The 18,218-nt window shown below is 44.1% G+C and overlaps 1 protein-coding gene across 1 annotated transcript in view; it reads left to right on the forward strand.

The window, feature by feature from the left end:
- Positions 1 to 18,218, forward strand: part of gak (cyclin G associated kinase) — a 59,855-nt gene that overhangs the window by 24,594 nt on the left and 17,043 nt on the right. Inside the window, exons 11-15 of the mRNA XM_052461005.1 lie at positions 5,748 to 5,868; positions 14,125 to 14,174; positions 14,543 to 14,691; positions 14,924 to 15,046; positions 16,212 to 16,345. Coding sequence (XP_052316965.1) covers positions 5,748 to 5,868; positions 14,125 to 14,174; positions 14,543 to 14,691; positions 14,924 to 15,046; positions 16,212 to 16,345 — 577 coding nt within the window. The remainder of the gene's footprint in view (positions 1 to 5,747; positions 5,869 to 14,124; positions 14,175 to 14,542; positions 14,692 to 14,923; positions 15,047 to 16,211; positions 16,346 to 18,218) is intronic.

Consider the following 18,218-nt stretch of genomic DNA (forward strand, 5'->3'; position numbering starts at 1 on the left):
ATAAAAGACACCTGTCCACAACCTCAAACAGTCACACTCCACTATGGCCAAGACCAAAGAGCTGTCAAAGGACACCAGAAACAAAATTGTAGACCTGCACCAGGCTCGGAAGACTGAATCTGCAATAGGTAAGCAGCTTGGTTTGAAGAAATCAACTGTGGGAGCAATTATTAGGAAATGGAAGACATACAAGAGGGATAATCTCCCTCGATCTGGGGCTCCACGCAAGATCTCACCCCGTGGGGTCAAAATTATCACAAGAACGGTGAGCAAAAATCCCAGAACCACATGGGGGGACCTACTGAATGACCTGCAGAGAGCTGGGACCAAAGTAACAAAGCCTACAATCAGTAACACACTACGCCGCCAGGGACTCAAATCCTGCAGTGCCAGACGTGTCCCCCTGCTTAAGTGAGTACATGTCCAGGCCCGTCTGAAGTTTGCTGGAGACCATTTGGATGATCCAGAAGAAGATTGGGAGAATGTCAGATAAAACCAAAATATAACTTTTTGGTAAAAACTCAACACGTCGTGTTTGGAGGACAAAGTATGCTGAGTTGCATCCAAAGAACACCATACCTACTGTGAAGCATGGGGGTGGAAACATCATGCTTTGGGGCTGTTTTTCTGCAAAGGGACCAGGACGACTGATCCGTCCGTGTAAAGGAAAGAATGAATGGGGCCATGTATCGTGAGATTTTGAGGGAGAACCTCCTTCCATCAGCAAGGGCATTGAAGATGAAACGTGGCTGGGTCTTTCAGCATGACAATGATCCCAAACACACCGCCCGGGCAACGAAGGAGTGGCTTCGTAAGAAGCATTTCAAGGTCCTGGAGTGGCCTAGCCAGTCTTCAGATCTCAACCCCATAGAAAATCTTTGGAGGGAGTTGAAAGTCCATGTTGCCCAGCAACAGCCCCATAACATCACTGCTCTAGAGATCTGCATAGAGGAATGGGCCAAAATACCAGCAACAGTGTGTGAATACCTTGTGAAGACTTACAGAAAACGTTTGACCTCTGTCATTGCCAACAAAGGGTATATAACAAAGTATTTAGAAACTTTTGTTATTGACCAAATACTTATTTTCCACTATAATTTGCAAATAAATTAATTAAAAATCCTACAATGTGATTTTCTGGATTTTTTTTCTCATTTTGTCTGTCATAGTTGAAGTGTACCTATGATGACAATTACAGGCCTCTCTAATCTTTTTAAGTGGGAGAACTTGCACAATTGGTGGCTGACTAAATACTTTTTTGCCCCACTGTATGACAGACCTTCACCTGAAGGCCGGATAGTCACACTCTCACAACCCAGCAGCTGCTGTGTTTGTCCTCTTAGAAGTCGCATGGTGTGGTCCACTTGTCACCTGATGTTTGCACTCAGTGTGTTTAAAAAAAACTAACTAAGAATAGTAATAACCTATAGATTTTAAATGCTTGAACAAGGCTTACATCTCACTCACTTAGGAAGGGACTGGCTCGTCAATATGGCTCACAAAATGTAGTTACAACTTAAATCTTAGTCAGAATGGATGATATTTCATATATTATCAATATAAAAAGATATATCCTCAGGGAAAAGCACAGGCAGGATTTGTAAGTTTATATGCTTAGTATTTTCCATTTTTTTACTGGCATTAAAATAATTCAAATACTAAGCATACAACTTTCATATCCTGCTTTTCCCTGTGGATATATTTTTACATTGACTCTTTTCAGAATTAGCATTGCAAACATCAAGTAGGAAAACTTTATTATAATCTTGGCTGAAAAATAATTTTGTTTGAATCTATCATACTTGGAAATGTAACTTTTAAGGAAGAGTGCTTATGGAGTGGACACTACTAATACTGCTACTGGTACTACTACTAATGTTGCTACTACTGCTGTTCCTACTACTGGTACTACTACTACTGCTGCTACTTCTACCACTAATGTTGCTATTACTGGTACTACTACTAATGTTGCTACTACTGGTACTACTACTACTGCTGCTGCTATTACTGCTGGTACTACTGCTGGTACTACTACTACTACTGGTACTACTACTGGTACTACTACTGGTACTACTACTGATACTACTACTAATACTGTTACTACTGCTACTACTGCTACTACTGCTATTGCTGCTACTACTACCGGTACTACTGTTACTACTACTACTACTGGTACTACTACTACTACTACTACTGGTACTACTACTACTACTGCTACTGCTGCTACAACTGGTACTACTACACCTGCTGCTGCTACAACTGGTACTACTGCTACTACTGGTACTACTACTACGGTTACTACTACTATTACTGCTGCTGCTGCTACTACTACTACTGGTACTACTACTACTGGTTACTACTACTACTACTGTTACTACTACTACTATTACTGGTATTACTACTACTGTTACTACTGCTACTTCTGCTGCTGCTACTACTGTTACTGTTGATCTGGTGCTATGTATTTGGCTGTTAAGAGGATTGCTGTTTTGGCAGTCAGCCATCTGGTGAACAGACTGGGGGCTCCCTGTGGTGAGATGCTTCCTGCACTCATTCACACCTGGCGTCAGTGCTCCATTTGAGCCAGAACAGGATCCAGCACCTCTGTTTTGTTCTCTTTCGTTCACGGAGCCCATTTGCCAGGATCAGGTAGCCTACCTCTTGTGGCGTGAACAATTTATTTTCACTGTTTTGCAATGTAAAAATCATAATGAAAGCTGTCAGAGTAGTTACATTTTGGATTCCTCTGTAATTGTCATGCCCCATTTAAAAAAACAACAAAAAAACACGTAATGTGAAAATGTGCCTGATATTGTAAGAACTGATTCATGTTGGGCTGGCCCGGGTTTATGGCAGTATTGTAACCTATATAGACCATTTATGTGGTGCAAGAGAAGCACGCCTGTATCTCTCACAGAACTAAAATGAGATTAACTTTCTATGATCTCTCTCCCTCTCTGTGCTCTGATCTCTCTCCCTCTCTGTGCTCTGATCTCTCTCCCTCTCTGTGCTCTGATCTCTCTCCCTCTCTGTGCTCTGATCTCTCTCTCCCTCTCTGTGCTCTGATCTCTCTCTCCCTCTCTGTGCTCTGATCTCTCTCTCCCTCTCTGTGCTCTGATCTCTCTCTCCCTCTCTGTGCTCTGATCTCTCTCTCTCCCTCTCTGTGCTCTGATCTCTCTCTCTCTCTCTCCCTCTCTGTGCTCTGATCTCTCTCTCTCTCTCCCTCTCTGTGCTCTGATCTCTCTCTCTCTCTCCCTCTCTGTGCTCTGATCTCTCTCTCTCTCTCCCTCTCTGTGCTCTGATCTCTCTCTCTCTCCCTCTCTGTGCTCTGATCTCTCTCTCTCTCTCCCTCTCTGTGCTCTGATCTCTCTCTCTCTCTCCCTCTCTGTGCTCTGATCTCTCTCTCTCTCTCCCTCTCTGTGCTCTGATCTCTCTCTCTCTCTCCCTCTCTGTGCTCTGATCTCTCTCTCTCTCTCCCTCTCTGTGCTCTGATCTCTCTCTCTCTCTCCCTCTCTGTGCTCTGATCTCTCTCTCTCTCCCTCTCTCTGCTCTGATCTCTCTCTCTCTCCCTCTCTGTGCTCTGATCTCTCTCTCTCTCTCTCCCTCTCTGTGCTCTGATCTCTCTCTCTCTCTCTCCCTCTCTGTGCTCTGATCTCTCTCTCTCTCTCTCTCCCTCTCTGTGCTCTTATCTCTCTCTCTCTCTCTCTCCTCTCTGTGCTCTTATCTCTCTCTCTCTCTCTCTCTCTCTCTCTCTGTGCTCTGATCTCTCTCTCTCTCTCTCTCTCTCCCTCTCTGTGCTCTGATCTCTCTCTCTCTCTCTCTCCCTCTCTGTGCTCTGATCTCTCTCTCTCTCTCTCTCCCTCTCTGTGCTCTGATCTCTCTCTCTCTCTCTCTCCCTCTCTGTGCTCTGATCTCTCTCCCTCTATGTGCTCTGATAGAGCTGGCACCTCTCATTTCTTCAGCATTTCACGTCATAATTTCTTTCCTAATAGAATATTCGCTGTGGGAAGTGTGCTGGAGGTGAGGCAGCACTTTGCATTCTGTTAAGAAAGAAATGAAATAATTCCCAATACTACATCAAGAGTACACCTATAATTTAGCCACAGAGGATCCGTAGCTAATTTGTAAAAAAAAAAATTGCCTAGGCATGCCTACTTGCGGTAATGCGTGTCAGATCTGTCAGTGAATAGCATGCAGCCAAAACAGACCTTTTGCAATATTTACAATACAATAGCTGGAAAACACAGGTTGGAAAGCAAATAATTCCGCCTGAAAATAAAATACTAATCTGTTTATGTTTATTAACTTCAAAATAGGCCTACTGGGTGAACAGCATTGTTTTTACAAAGTAAAGCAAGAGAGAGAGAGAAGCTTTTGTCTGCTGAGTGAGCTGAGTCAGTGAAACTGGGAAGATGTTTTGGACTAATTTCCTGCTCGTATTGTAACCTGCAGTCATGCGTTTCTACACTCAGCTAGGCTATTGATGGATTGAAAACGAGGATGTTTTTATTGATCGGTTTGTAGCCTGTCATTTCGATAATTTGTGAGGTATTAAAGATTCTGCGAAAGTCTCCAGTCATGTAGAATTGCATGAAATGCATTTTATGAAAGCCCACATTTTTTCCAGGACTCAAAGGCTACAATAAATGTCCTCCGTGTGTACAACTTCTGCAAGCGGCTCCACACCACTGCTCGTTTTTTGTTCCAGCACGTCCCATATTACAAATGAAGCACTGTCTGGAATGTATTCAATAGTGCCACACTGTAGCAAAATGTTTCGCAGCAGACGTGTTTTTATCGGATAAATTCAGGGTTACGTCATCCCTCTAAAAACAACATGGAGAAAAAAAAGACAAAGGACCCAATTCAATGAGTTGTAGACTCATGTCAAACCTTATTGTCTAGTCCAGGGTTTATCAACTACATTCAGCCATGGGCCAATTTTTCTTTCTTGAGTGGATGGTTGGGTGGACTGCATTGACCAGATGAAACCCAAACTGATATGCTTGACTAAAACATAATCATTTCAAACCTTGTTTACATTTGTATACGATTGTGTGTCTCTATTATGCAGAGAATACTTGGGAACAGATTTCATTGGTGTCAAAACAAATTTTGGCCCGGGTGCCGCATTTTGTCTTCAATGAGGTCCGGAAGGCCGCGTTGAAAATAGATTTGTATCTCCTCGCAGTGCAAAAAGTAGTCCTCTATCCATGTTATTGTTATAAATGTGATTAAGCTCCCTGACTCTCTAGCCTTTTATTTAAAAGATTATCCTTCTGTGGCTCAGTTGGTAGAGCATGGTGCTTGTAACGCCAGGGTAGTGGGTTCGATTCCCGGGACCACCCATACGTAGAATGTATGCACACATGACTGTAAGTCGCTTTGGATAAAAGCGTCAGCTAAATGGCATATATTATTATTATTATATTATATTATTAGAAGCTGGACACAGTCAAGAAACTGAATGTAGGTCCATTATCATTTAAACACAGTTTAGATTTGAGTCATTTTAAAGTATATTGTGCTGAAACCCTTCTCCAGGAATGTATTAGTGTGTTTATTATTATGTATTTTTTTTTACTCAAACCACCTGTGGCCAGGATGTTTGACACCGGTCACAGATAGTGTGATAAATGTCAATTGATGATTAGCTTATGAAAGCTATGTTTATTTCCAGATGCTTAATGTGTGAAAACACTTTTGTGCGCTGACCCATGACTTTGTCTCCTTCCTGTGTGTTTCAGGGGTGTACGGTGCAGACCCGGACCAGGGCGGGGGCTTTCTCGACATCCTGAAGGGAGGAACCGAACGCTTTCTGACCAACATCAAAGACACCTCCTCTAAAGTCATCCAGTCTGTGGCCAGGTGAGAGACGGTCGGCTCAGAAAACACCTGCAATACGTTAGAACTGAGAAACATCACGATACACATTATACTGAGAAACATCACGATACATTATACTGAGAAACATCACGATATACATTATACTGAGAAACATCACGATATACATTACACTGAGAAACATCACGATATACATTATACTGAGAAACATCACGATATACATTATACTGAGAAACATCACGATACATTATACTGAGAAACATCACGATATACATTATACTGAGAAACATCACGATATACATTATACTGAGAAACATCACGATATACATTACACTGAGAAACATCACGATATACATTATACTGAGAAACATCACGATACATTATACTGAGAAACATCACGATATACATTACACTGAGAAACATCACGATACACATTATACTGAGAAACATCACGATATACATTACACTGAGAAACATCACGATATACATTATACTGAGAAACATCACGATACATTATACTGAGAAACATCACGATATACATTATACTGAGAAACATCACGATACATTATACTGAGAAACATCACGATACATTATACTGAGAAACATCACGATACATTATACTGAGAAACATCACGATATACATTATACTGAGAAACATCACGATATACATTATACTGAGAAACATCACTGAGAAACATATACATTATACTGAGAGAAACATCACGATATACATTACTGAGAAACTGAGAGAAACATCACGATATACATTATACTGAGAAACATCACTGATATACATTATACTGAGAAACATCACGAAACATATACATTATATACATTACACTGAGAAACATCACGATATACATTACACTGAGAAACATCACGATACATTATATACATTACACTGAGAAACATCACGATATACATTACACTGAGAAACATCACACGATATACATTATACTGAGAAACATCACGATATACATTATGAGAAACACACATTATACTGAGAAACATCACGATATACATTACACTGAGAAACATCACGATATACATTACACTGAGAAACATCTGATATACATTACACTGAGAAACATCACGATATACATTACACTGAGAAACATCACGATATACATTACACTGAGAAACATCACGATACACATTATACTGAGAAACATCACGATATACATTATACTGAGAAACATCACTGAGAAACATCACGATATACATTATACTGAGAAACATCACGATACATTATACTGAGAAACATCACGATACATTATACTGAGAAACATCACGATATACATTATACTGAGAAACATCACGATATACATTATACTGAGAAACATCACGATATACATTATACTGAGAAACATCACGATATACATTATACTGAGAAACATCACGATACATTATACTGAGAAACATCACGATATACATTATACTGAGAAACATCACGATATACATTATACTGAGAAACATCACGATATACATTATACTGAGAAACATCACGATATACATTATACTGAGAAACATCACGATACATTATACTGAGAAACATCACGATATACATTATACTGAGAAACATCACGATATACATTATACTGAGAAACATACACATTACACTGAGAAACACGATATACATTATACTGAGAAACATCACGATATACATTATACTGAGAAACATCACGATATACATTATACTGAGAAACATCACGAAACATATACATTATACTGAGAAACATCACGATACATTATACATTATACTGAGAAACATCACATATACATTATACTGAGAAACATCACGATATACATTATACTGAGAAACATCACGATACATTATACTGAGAAACATCACGATATACATTACACTGAGAAACATCACGATATACATTATACTGAGAAACATCACGATATACATTATACTGAGAAACATCACGATACATTATACTGAGAAACATCACGATACATTACACTGAGAAACATCACTACATTATACTGAGAAACATCACGATACACAGTGCATTTGGAAATGATTCAGACCCCTTGACTTTTGCCACAATTTGATACGTTGCAGCCTTATTGTAAAATGGATTAAGTTGTTTTATTTCCTCATCAATCTACAAACAATATCCCATAATGACCAAGCAAAAAACATATATATATTTTTTGAAATGTTTGCTAATTTATATATAAAAATAAAAAAAATCTACATTTTATACATATTATTATATTATACATTCTACATTCGTGCAAATTTGTAAAAGAAAAACTGAAATATCATGTTTACATAAGTACTCAGACCCTTTACTCAGTACTTTGTTGAATCACCTTTGGCAACGATTACAGCATTGATTCTTCTTGGGGATGACGCTACAAGCTTGGCACACCTGTATTTGGGGAGTTTCTCCAATTCTTCTCTGCAAATCCTCTCAAGTTCTGTCAGGTTGGATGGGGAGCGTCGATACATGGCTATTTTCAGGTCTCTCCAGAGATGTTCAACCGGGCTCTGGCTGGGCCACTCAAGAAGATTCAGACACTTGTCCCAAAGCCACTTCTGCGTTGTCTTGGCTGTGTGCTTGGGGTCGTTGTCCTGTTGGAAGGTGAACCTTTGCCCCAGTCTGAGGTCTTGAGTGCTCTGGAGCAGGTTTTCATCAAGAATCTCTCTGTTCTTTGCTCCGTTCATCTTTGCCTCGATCCTGACTAGTCTCCCAGTCCCTGCCGCTGAAAAACATCCCCACAGCATAATTCTGCCACCACCACCATGCTTCACTGTAGGGATGATGCCAGGTTTCCTCCAGATGTGGCGCTTGGCATTCAGGCCAAAGAGTTCAATATTGGTTTCATCAGACCATAGAGTCTTTAGGTGCCTTTTGGCAAACTCCAAGCGGTCTGTCATGTTCCTTTTACTGAGGAGAGGTTTCTGTCTAGCCACTGTACCATAAAGGCCTGATTGGTGGAGTGCTGCAGAGATGGTTTTCCATCTGGAATGTTCTCCTGTCTCCACAGAGGAAGTCTGGAGCTCTGTCAGTGACCATTGGGTTCTTGGTCACCTCCCTGACCAAGGCCCTTCTCCCCCTATTGCTCAGTTTGGCCGGGCGCCCAGCTCCAGGAAGGGTTTTGTTGGTTCCAAACGTCTTCCATTTAAGAATGATGGAGGCCACTGTGTTCTTGGGGACCTTCAATCCTGCAGAAATGTGTTGGTGCCTGTCCTCAGATCTGTGCCTCAACACAATCCTTTCTTGGAGCTCTACGGACAATTCCTTTGACATGATGGTGTAACAGTATAATTTTAAACCGTCCCCTCGCCCATACCCGGGCGCGAACCAGGGACCTTCTGCACACCACGACAACAGTCACCCACGAAGCATCGTTACCCATCGCTCCACAAAAGCCGCGGCCCTTGCAGAGCAAAGGGAACTACTACTTCAAGGTCTCAGAGCAAGTGACGTAACCGATTGAAACGCTATTTAGCGCACACCGCTAACTAAGCTAGCCGTTTCACATCTGTTACAATGGCTATGTTTTTTCTCTGACATGCACTGTCAACTGTGGGACCTTATATAGACAGGTGTGTGCCTTTCCAAATCATGTCCAATCAATTGAATTTACCACAGGTAGACTCTAATCAAGTTGTAAAAACATCTCAAGGGTGATCAATGGAAACAGGATGCACCTTAGCTCAATTTTGAGTCTCATAGCAAAGTTTCTGAATTCTTACAGTACTAGTCAAAAGTTTGGAAACACCTACTCAATCCAGGGTTTTTCTTTATTTGACTATTTTCTACATTATGGAATAATAGAGAAGACAACACTATGGAATAACACAGAGGGAATCATGTAGTAACCAAAAAAGTGTTCAAAAAATATAAATATTTTATTTTTGCTTCTTCAAAGTATCCGCCCTTTGCCTTGATGTCAGTTTTTTGTACACTTTTGGCATTCTCTCAACCAGCTTCATGAGGTAGTCACCTGGAATACATTTCAATTAACTTGTTAAAAGTTCATTTGTTGAATTTCTCTCTTTAATATGTTTCCATTAGCCGTTAATAGCCAGCTTTTGGCCGATCTTTTTTTTAAATTTTTTTTACAAAAAAAAAAAAGTGTTATATGTGTATATGTATGTATGTATTTATTTATTTATATATATTTATATTTAAATAGAAGTGGCAGCGGCCAAATGTCAAGAACAGTAAAAAATCCCATTGTGAAATAATGCTTTTTAGCCTTTAAATACCAGTTTGATGGAAATACATTTGACAGGTCGTGCTTATCGGTCTATAGGTTCATTCTCATAAAGCGTTTGAGTGGAAAATGGATCAGCGCGAGGGCTGCTGCTACAGCCTCTCAAAACAGTAAATGCACAGGCAACGGAAGGCAGGGTTTATCAGCGTCATACCACTTTGCAATGAGCTGGAGGCAGTGTCCATTTTTGAGAACGTATAGCTTCTGAATTGTTTGAAACCTGTATGTTTTACCACATATCATGAGGCATGTCTTACCATGCTTCAAAGTAGCCTCGGCAACATCAGACCCCAGCCGTGGAGGCAATTATTTTATATCAACTTATTTTTCCATCGTCTCGTAGCCAAAGACACAATCCGAGGTCTGATTAGCAACCCATGCTAGCTGTTGCATGTTAAGATCTCCACTCATTTCTGTCATATGAAACCTGTCACCCGTTAATTGCATTATGGAACAAACATGTGCTTGTAACCTACTACCTTGTGTGCATTGCTGCGCTTATATTGTGAAGAAATAATACTTTATAAACATTTTAAGCGAACTGTTCTGATCAGTTGCATCAGACTCATTTGCTTTTTAAAGTTTGGGGGGATAGAGATGGGGGATAGTGATGGGGGATAGTGATGGGGGTAGTGATGGGGGGGTAGTGATGGGGGGTAGTGATGGGGGTAGTGATGGGGGATAGTGATGGGGGATAGTGATGGGGGATAGTGATGGGGGGATGATGGGGGTGATGGGGGATAGTGATGGGGGATAGTGATGGGGGGGGATAGTGATGGGGATAGAGATAGTGATAGAGATGGGGGGATAGTGATGGGGGGATAGTGATGGGGGATAGTGATGGGGGGGATAGTGATGGGGGGGATAGTGATGGGGGATAGTGATGGGGGATAGTGATGGGGGATAGTGATGGGGGATAGTGATGGGGGATAGTGATGGGGGTAGTGATGGGGGTAGTGATGGGGGTAGAGATGGGGGATAGTGATGGGGGATAGTGATGGGTGGATAGTGATGGGGGTAGAGATGGGCGTAGAGATGGGGGGATAGTGATGGGGGATAGTGATGGGGGATAGTGATGGGGGATAGAGATGGGGGATAGAGATGGGGGATAGAGATGGGGGGTGATGGGGGATAGTGGGGGGATAGTGATGGGGGGGGTAGAGATGGGGGTAGAGATGGGGGATAGAGATGGGGGTAGTGGGGGATAGAGATGGGGGATAGTGGGGGATAGTGATGGGGGATGGGGGATGGTGATGGAGATGGGGGGGATAGTGATGGGGGGATAGTGATGGGGGATAGTGATGGGGGATAGTGATGGGGGGATAGTGATGGGGGATAGTGATGGGGGATAGTGATTGGGGATAGTGATGGGGGATAGTGATGGGGGATAGAGATGGGGGGATAGAGATGGGGGTAGTGATGGGGGGTGATGGGGGATAGAGATGGGGGATAGTGATGGGGGGATAGATGGGGGATGGGGAGTGATGGGGGATAGTGATGGGGGATAGTGATGGGGGATAGAGATGGGGGATAGTGATGGGGGGGGGAGAGATGGGGGATGGTGATGGGGATGGTGATGGGGGGGATAGTGATGGGGGATAGTGATGGGGGTAGTGATGGGGGTAGTCATGGGGGATAGTGATGGGGGATAGTGATGGGGGGTAGAGATGGGGGAGTGATGGGGGATAGTGATGGGGGATAGAGATGGGGGATAGTGATGGGGGATGGTGATGGGGGAGTGATGGGGGATAGTGATGGGGGATAGTGATGGGGATAGTGATGGGGGATAGAGATGGGGGATGGTGATGGGAGATGGTGATGGGGGATGGTGATGGGGGATAGTGATGGGGGATAGTGATGGGGGATAGTGATGGGGGATAGTGATGGGGGATGGTGATGGGGGATGGTGATGGGGGATAGTGATGGGGGGATAGTGATGGGGGATAGTGATGGGGGGTAGTGATGGGGGATAGTGATGGGGGTAGTGATGGGGGATAGTGATGGGGGGTAGTGATGGGGGATAGAGATGGGGGAAGTGATGGGGGAGTGATGGGGGTAGTGATGGGGATAGTGATGGGGATAGTGATGGGGATAGTGATGGGGGATAGTGATGGGGGATAGTGATGGGGGATAGTGATGGGGGATAGTGATGTGGGATAGTGGGGGGTAGTGATGGGGGATAGTGATGGGGGTAGTGATGGGGGGTAGTGATGGGGGTAGAGATGGGGGATAGTGATGGGGGATAGTGATGGGGGATAGTGATGGGGGATAATGATGGGGGATAGTGATGGGGGGATAGTGATTCAGCTGTTTGTTACTCGTCTTGTCTGAGGAAAAGTAAACGTGGAGCGTTATTCTAATATCTTCAAAGTGCGCGTTGTAATTGGGTAAGAAGGAGTGCGCGTTGTAATTGGGTAAGAAGGAGTGCGCGTTGTAATTGGGTAAGAAGGAGTGCGCGTTGTAATTGGGTAAGAAGGAGTGCGCGTTGTAATTGGGTAAGAAGGAGTGCGCGTTGTAATTGGGTAAGAAGGAGTGCGCGTTGTAATTGGGTAAGAAGGAGTGCGCGTTGTAATTGGGTAAGAAGGAGTGCGCGTTGTAATTGGGTAAGAAGGAGTGCGCGTTGTAATTGGGTAAGAAGGAGTGCGCGTTGTAATTGGGTAAGAAGGAGTGCGCGTTGTAATTGGTTAAGAAGGAGTGCGCGTTGTCGACTTGCATGTTCTGTTCATATGAATTATCATAATGAAAATGTGATTTCTGTCATTTTGAGAAACGTGGGTGGACGCCCTAATCCGGTTACGCACCCAATGCATATGGGTCTGTTAAATTTCTCAAATATCTGGTAAATTAAAATGCTGCCGGTCAAAGGTCAAATGTCTGGTGCCACATTTCCAAAACTGAAAACCTGACACACACACACACACACTGCTCAGAAAGACTGTTTCCCTTTCTGCATTGTCGCAAATATCTCTGCCCATGCAAGCTCCACACACACTCACACACACCATTCTCTCTTGGATCTGATAACTCACCCCACCCACCCTTGTCCAATCATCCTGTTTTGATTCATTGGTTCGCCCATTTAGTTCTGTTTTGATTCATTGGTTCGCCCATTTAGTTCTGTTTTGATTCATTGGTTCGCCCATTTAGTTCTGTTTTGATTCATTGGTTCGCCCATTTAGTTCTGTTTTGATTCATTGGTTCGCTCATTTAGTTCTGTTTTGTGTTTTTTCTGATTTTGTTTAATGAACTCTGCCTCTACCACAACTCATGGTCCTATAAACCCCCTGCCTGTAGCCCCAGGTAAATATGGGATACTACACGCCCTCTTTGTACGCGCCTCATGTCCTGTGTGTGTGTGTGTGTGTGTGTGTGTGTGTGTGTGTGTGTCTGCAAAATATTCACGCTGCTGTGTCCATAATCCCATGTTAGCAGCACAAAGTGAATATGGGGTTTGAGTTGAAACATGGTTTGAATTCTAATCCTCCACCGCCTACTAAAAACCAACATCTCACCAACGTTCATTTTCCTAACTCGCCTACATCTGTTGCTGTTCTTTTTAATCCCATAGATCCAACTCGTTTTCTAAAGTTTAGACTAGATTTGTGGTGGAAAAAGTACAGTATTTAAATCTAGTTTTTTTTTTTTTAAGTCTCTATCATTGACAATGTGTGATGATAGTGAGATAATATGTGTCATTGCAGTGAAATGCTTCTACACACAACTGAATATAGTCGGTGTGTGTGACCCAATACTCTCCTCTCTCTTGAAGTGTGCACTTGTTCACAGGTAAATGACTGATGTATGCAAACTCCCTATGCCAATCCAACACTTTTACATTTTTATGGGTAGTAGAAAACAAGGGCACACTACAGGAGGAAGGAGGAGATATTGGGATACAACCAGAATGCCCTTTTGAAATTTGGCAACTAGATTGTCCATTTTAAATTTTTGTTCCTGTTCCTTCAGTATTGTCCGGGAACCAAGTGTCCTCTGCGTTTGAAACAGATCTGAATTGTACCCATTGTTTGTTTCTCCTCTCAGTTATACAAAGGGAGACCTGGATATCTCTTACATCACCTCTAGAATAGCAGGTATGTACCCTCATTCTAGCCTTGTCCTAGATCACTTTTGTGTTGTCTTGTTTGGTAGGGAAATGATGGCCCAAACAGATCTGGGACCAGGCTTTTCATTATACACTATTACAGATTTTTTTATTGTCTTCGATCACCTAAACTGTGTTGCTTTGTGGCTTCTCCTTGAATATGACAAAATAAAAATATGACCAACCAAAAAATTATTCTCAAATGGTTCTAATGTCTCTGAGCAGAGTAGAAGCTCCATCCATCTGTAGTGTTTTCAAAAGTAATGTGATGGTTCACTCTGTTCTCTTGTGTAATGTGTGTGTGTGTGTGTGTGTGTGTGTGTGTGTGTGTGTGTGTGTGTGTGTGTGTACGCTCAGTCATGTCCTTCCCGGCGGAGGGAGTGGAGTCTGCCATTAAGAACAACATGGAGGATGTGCGTCTCTTCCTGGATGGCCGTCATGCAGGACACTACGCCGTCTACAACTTGACCAAGCGCTCTTACAGACCCACCCGCTTCCACAACAGAGTAAGGCAGCCCACCACCAGACAGAATATGACCTTTATTTACTATTAGGTATTAGGTAAAGAAAGGAGGGTTTTGAGGAACAATTCTACTGGTGCGCTGGTTTGTGCTTCCCTGATTATTTGAGCGAATTTTGCGATCTGTGTAAAGGTTAAAGTTCAGTATTAGGTATAGTCACTAGACAGACACCTATTTGAAAATAGAGTTCCTAAAAGCTCTTCCTGACCTGCCGTAGGTGTCGGAGTGTGGCTGGCAGGCTCGGCGGGCACCCAACCTGAGGAGCCTCTACAGCCTCTGTAAGAACATGCACCTGTGGCTGAAACAGGACCAGAGGAACATCGCCGTAGTCCACTGCCTGGTGAGCACATACACCACAGACACCACATACAGACACCACATACAGACACCACATACAGACACCACATACAGACACCACATACATACACCACATACACCACATACAGACACCACATACACCACAGACACCACACACGTGGCAGCGTAGCCTAGTGGTTAGAGCGTTGGACTAGTAACCGGAAGGTTGCGAGTTCAAACCCCCGAGCTGACAAGGTACAAATCTGTCGTTCTGCCCCTGAACAGGCAGTTAACCCCACTGTTCCCAGGCCGTCATTGAAAATAAGAATATGTTCTTAACTGACTTGCCTGGTTAAATAAAGGTAAAATAAAAAAAATTAAAACACCACATACAGACACCACATACAGACACCATATACAGACACCACATACAGACACCACATACAGCCACCACATACAGCCACCACATACACCACATACAGACACCACATACAGCCACCACAGCCACCACATACAGACACCACAGCCACCACATACAGCCACCACATACAGACACCACATACAGCCACCACATACACCACATACAGCCACCACATACAGCCACCACATACAGACACCACAGACACCACAGCCACCACATACAGCCACCACATACAGCCACCACATACAGCCACCACATACACCACAGACACAACATACACCACAGACACAACATACACCACAGACACAACATACACCACAGACACAACATACACCACAGACACAACATACACCACATACACAACATACACCACATACACAACATACACCACATACACCACAGACACAACATACACCACAGACACCACATACACCACATACACAACATACACCACATACACCACAGACACAACATACACCACATACACCACATACACCACATACACAACATACACCACATACACAACATACACCACAGACACCACAGACACCACAGACACCACAGACACCACAGACACCACATACACCACAGCCACCACATACACTCACTCGCACTGCACCGGGACACACAAAGTACTCACCATAACTTGGTGACATTTATATACCTTTTTTAAATCACTTTTTCCTCCCCTAATTGGTAGTCTGTCTGAAATGCAGACCAACCCGAGAACTTGTATTCTTAGTCTCCCATGTTGACCCATGACCCCTCTTGTCTTGTGTGCTTGTAGGACGGGCGGGCGGCCTCGGCCGTGGCGGTGTGCTCCTTCCTGTGTTTCTGCCGCCTCTTCACCACGGCTGAGGCGGCCGTATACATGTTCAGTATGAAGCGCTGTCCCCCGGGGATCTCCCCTTCCCACAAGAGGTAGGTGCTCCTGGTCAAGTCATCCAGCCTTAAGTACATTTTCTCCTGGGTACAGATCTAGGATCAGCTTCCCCTCCCCAATCCTAACCTTATCCCACAGGTAGGTGTCCTAGCGGTTAAGAGCTTTGGGCCAGTAACCGAAAGGTTGCTGGTTCGAATCCCCGCGCCCGCAAGGTGGAAGAATATGCCGTTCTTCCCTTGAGCAAGGCAGTTAAGCCCTAAAAACAACTGCTCGCCGGGTGCCGATGATGTGGACGTTGATTAAGGCAGCCCCCCCGCACCTCTCTGATTCAGAGGGGTTGGGTTAAATGAGGAAGACACATTTAAGTTGACTGCATTCAGTTGTTCAGCTGACCAGGTATCCCCCTTCCCATATCCAACTGACCAGGTATCCCCCTTTCCCTTCCCATATCCAACTGACCAGGTATCCCCCTTTCCCTTCCCATATCCAACTGACCAGGCCTCCCCCTTTCCCTTCCCATATCTAACTGACCAGGTATCCCCCTTTCCCTTCCCATATCCAACTGACCAGGTATCCCCCTTTCCCTTCCCATATCCAACTGACCAGGCCTCCCCCTTTCCCTTCCCATATCCAACTGACCAGGTATCCCCCTTTCCCTTCCCATATCCAACTGACCAGGCCTCCCCCTTTCCCTTCCCATATCCAACTGACCAGGTATCCCCCTTTCCCTTCCCATATCCAACTGACCAGGCCTCCCCTTTCCTTCCCATATCCAACTGACCAGGTATCCCCCTTTCCCTTCCCATATCCAACTGACCAGGCCTCCCCCTTTCCCTTCCCATATCCAACTGACCAGGTATCCCCCTTTCCCTTCCCTTATCCAACTGACCAGGCCTCCCCCTTCCCATATCCAACTGACCAGGCCTCCCCCTTCTCATATCCAACTGACCAGGTATCCCCCTTTCCCTTCCCATATCCAACTGACCAGGCCTCCCCTTTCCCTTCCCATATCCAACTGACCAGGCCTCTCCCTTTCCCTTCCCATATCCAACTGACCAGGTATCCCCCTTTCCCTTCCCATATCTAACTGACCAGGCCTCCCCCTTTCCCTTCCCATATCCAACTGACCAGGTATCCCCCTTTCCCTTCCCATATCTAACTGACCAGGTATCCCCTTTCCCTTCCCATATCTAACTGACCAGGCCTCCCCTTTCCCTTCCCATATCCAACTGACCAGGCCTCCCCCTTTCCTTCTCATATCTAACTGACCAGGTATCCCCCTTTCCCTTCCCATATCTAAACCAGGCCTCCCTTTCCCTTCTCATATCCAAATGACCAGGTATCCCCCTTTCCCTTCTCATATCCAACTGACCAGGTATCCCCCTTTCCCTTCTCATATCCAACTGACCAGGCCTCCCCCTTCCCATATCCAACTGACCAGGCCTCCCCCTTCCCATATCCAACTGACCAGGTATCCCCCTTTCCCTTCCCATATCCAACTGACCAGGTCTCCCCTTTCCCTTCCCATATCCAACTGACCAGGCCTCCCCCTTTCCCTTCCCATATCCAACTGACCAGGCCTCCCCCTTCCCATATCCAACTGACCAGGTATCCCCCTTTCCCTTCCCTTATCCAACTGACCAGGCCTCCCCCTTTCCTTCTCATATCCAACTGACCAGGTATCCCCCTTTCCCTTCCCTTATCCAACTGACCAGGTATCCCCTTTCCTTCTCATATCCAACTGACCAGGTATCCCCCTTTCCCTTCCCATATCCAACTGACCAGGTATCCCCCTTTCCCTTCTCATATCCAACTGACCAGGTATCCCCCTTTCCCTTCTCATATCCAACTGACCAGGTATCCCCCTTTCCCTTCTCATATCCAACTGACCAGGTATCCCCCTTTCCCTTC

The sequence above is a fragment of the Oncorhynchus keta genome, chromosome 14, assembly GCF_023373465.1.
Source record: "Oncorhynchus keta strain PuntledgeMale-10-30-2019 chromosome 14, Oket_V2, whole genome shotgun sequence".
Lineage (NCBI taxonomy): Eukaryota > Metazoa > Chordata > Actinopteri > Salmoniformes > Salmonidae > Oncorhynchus > Oncorhynchus keta.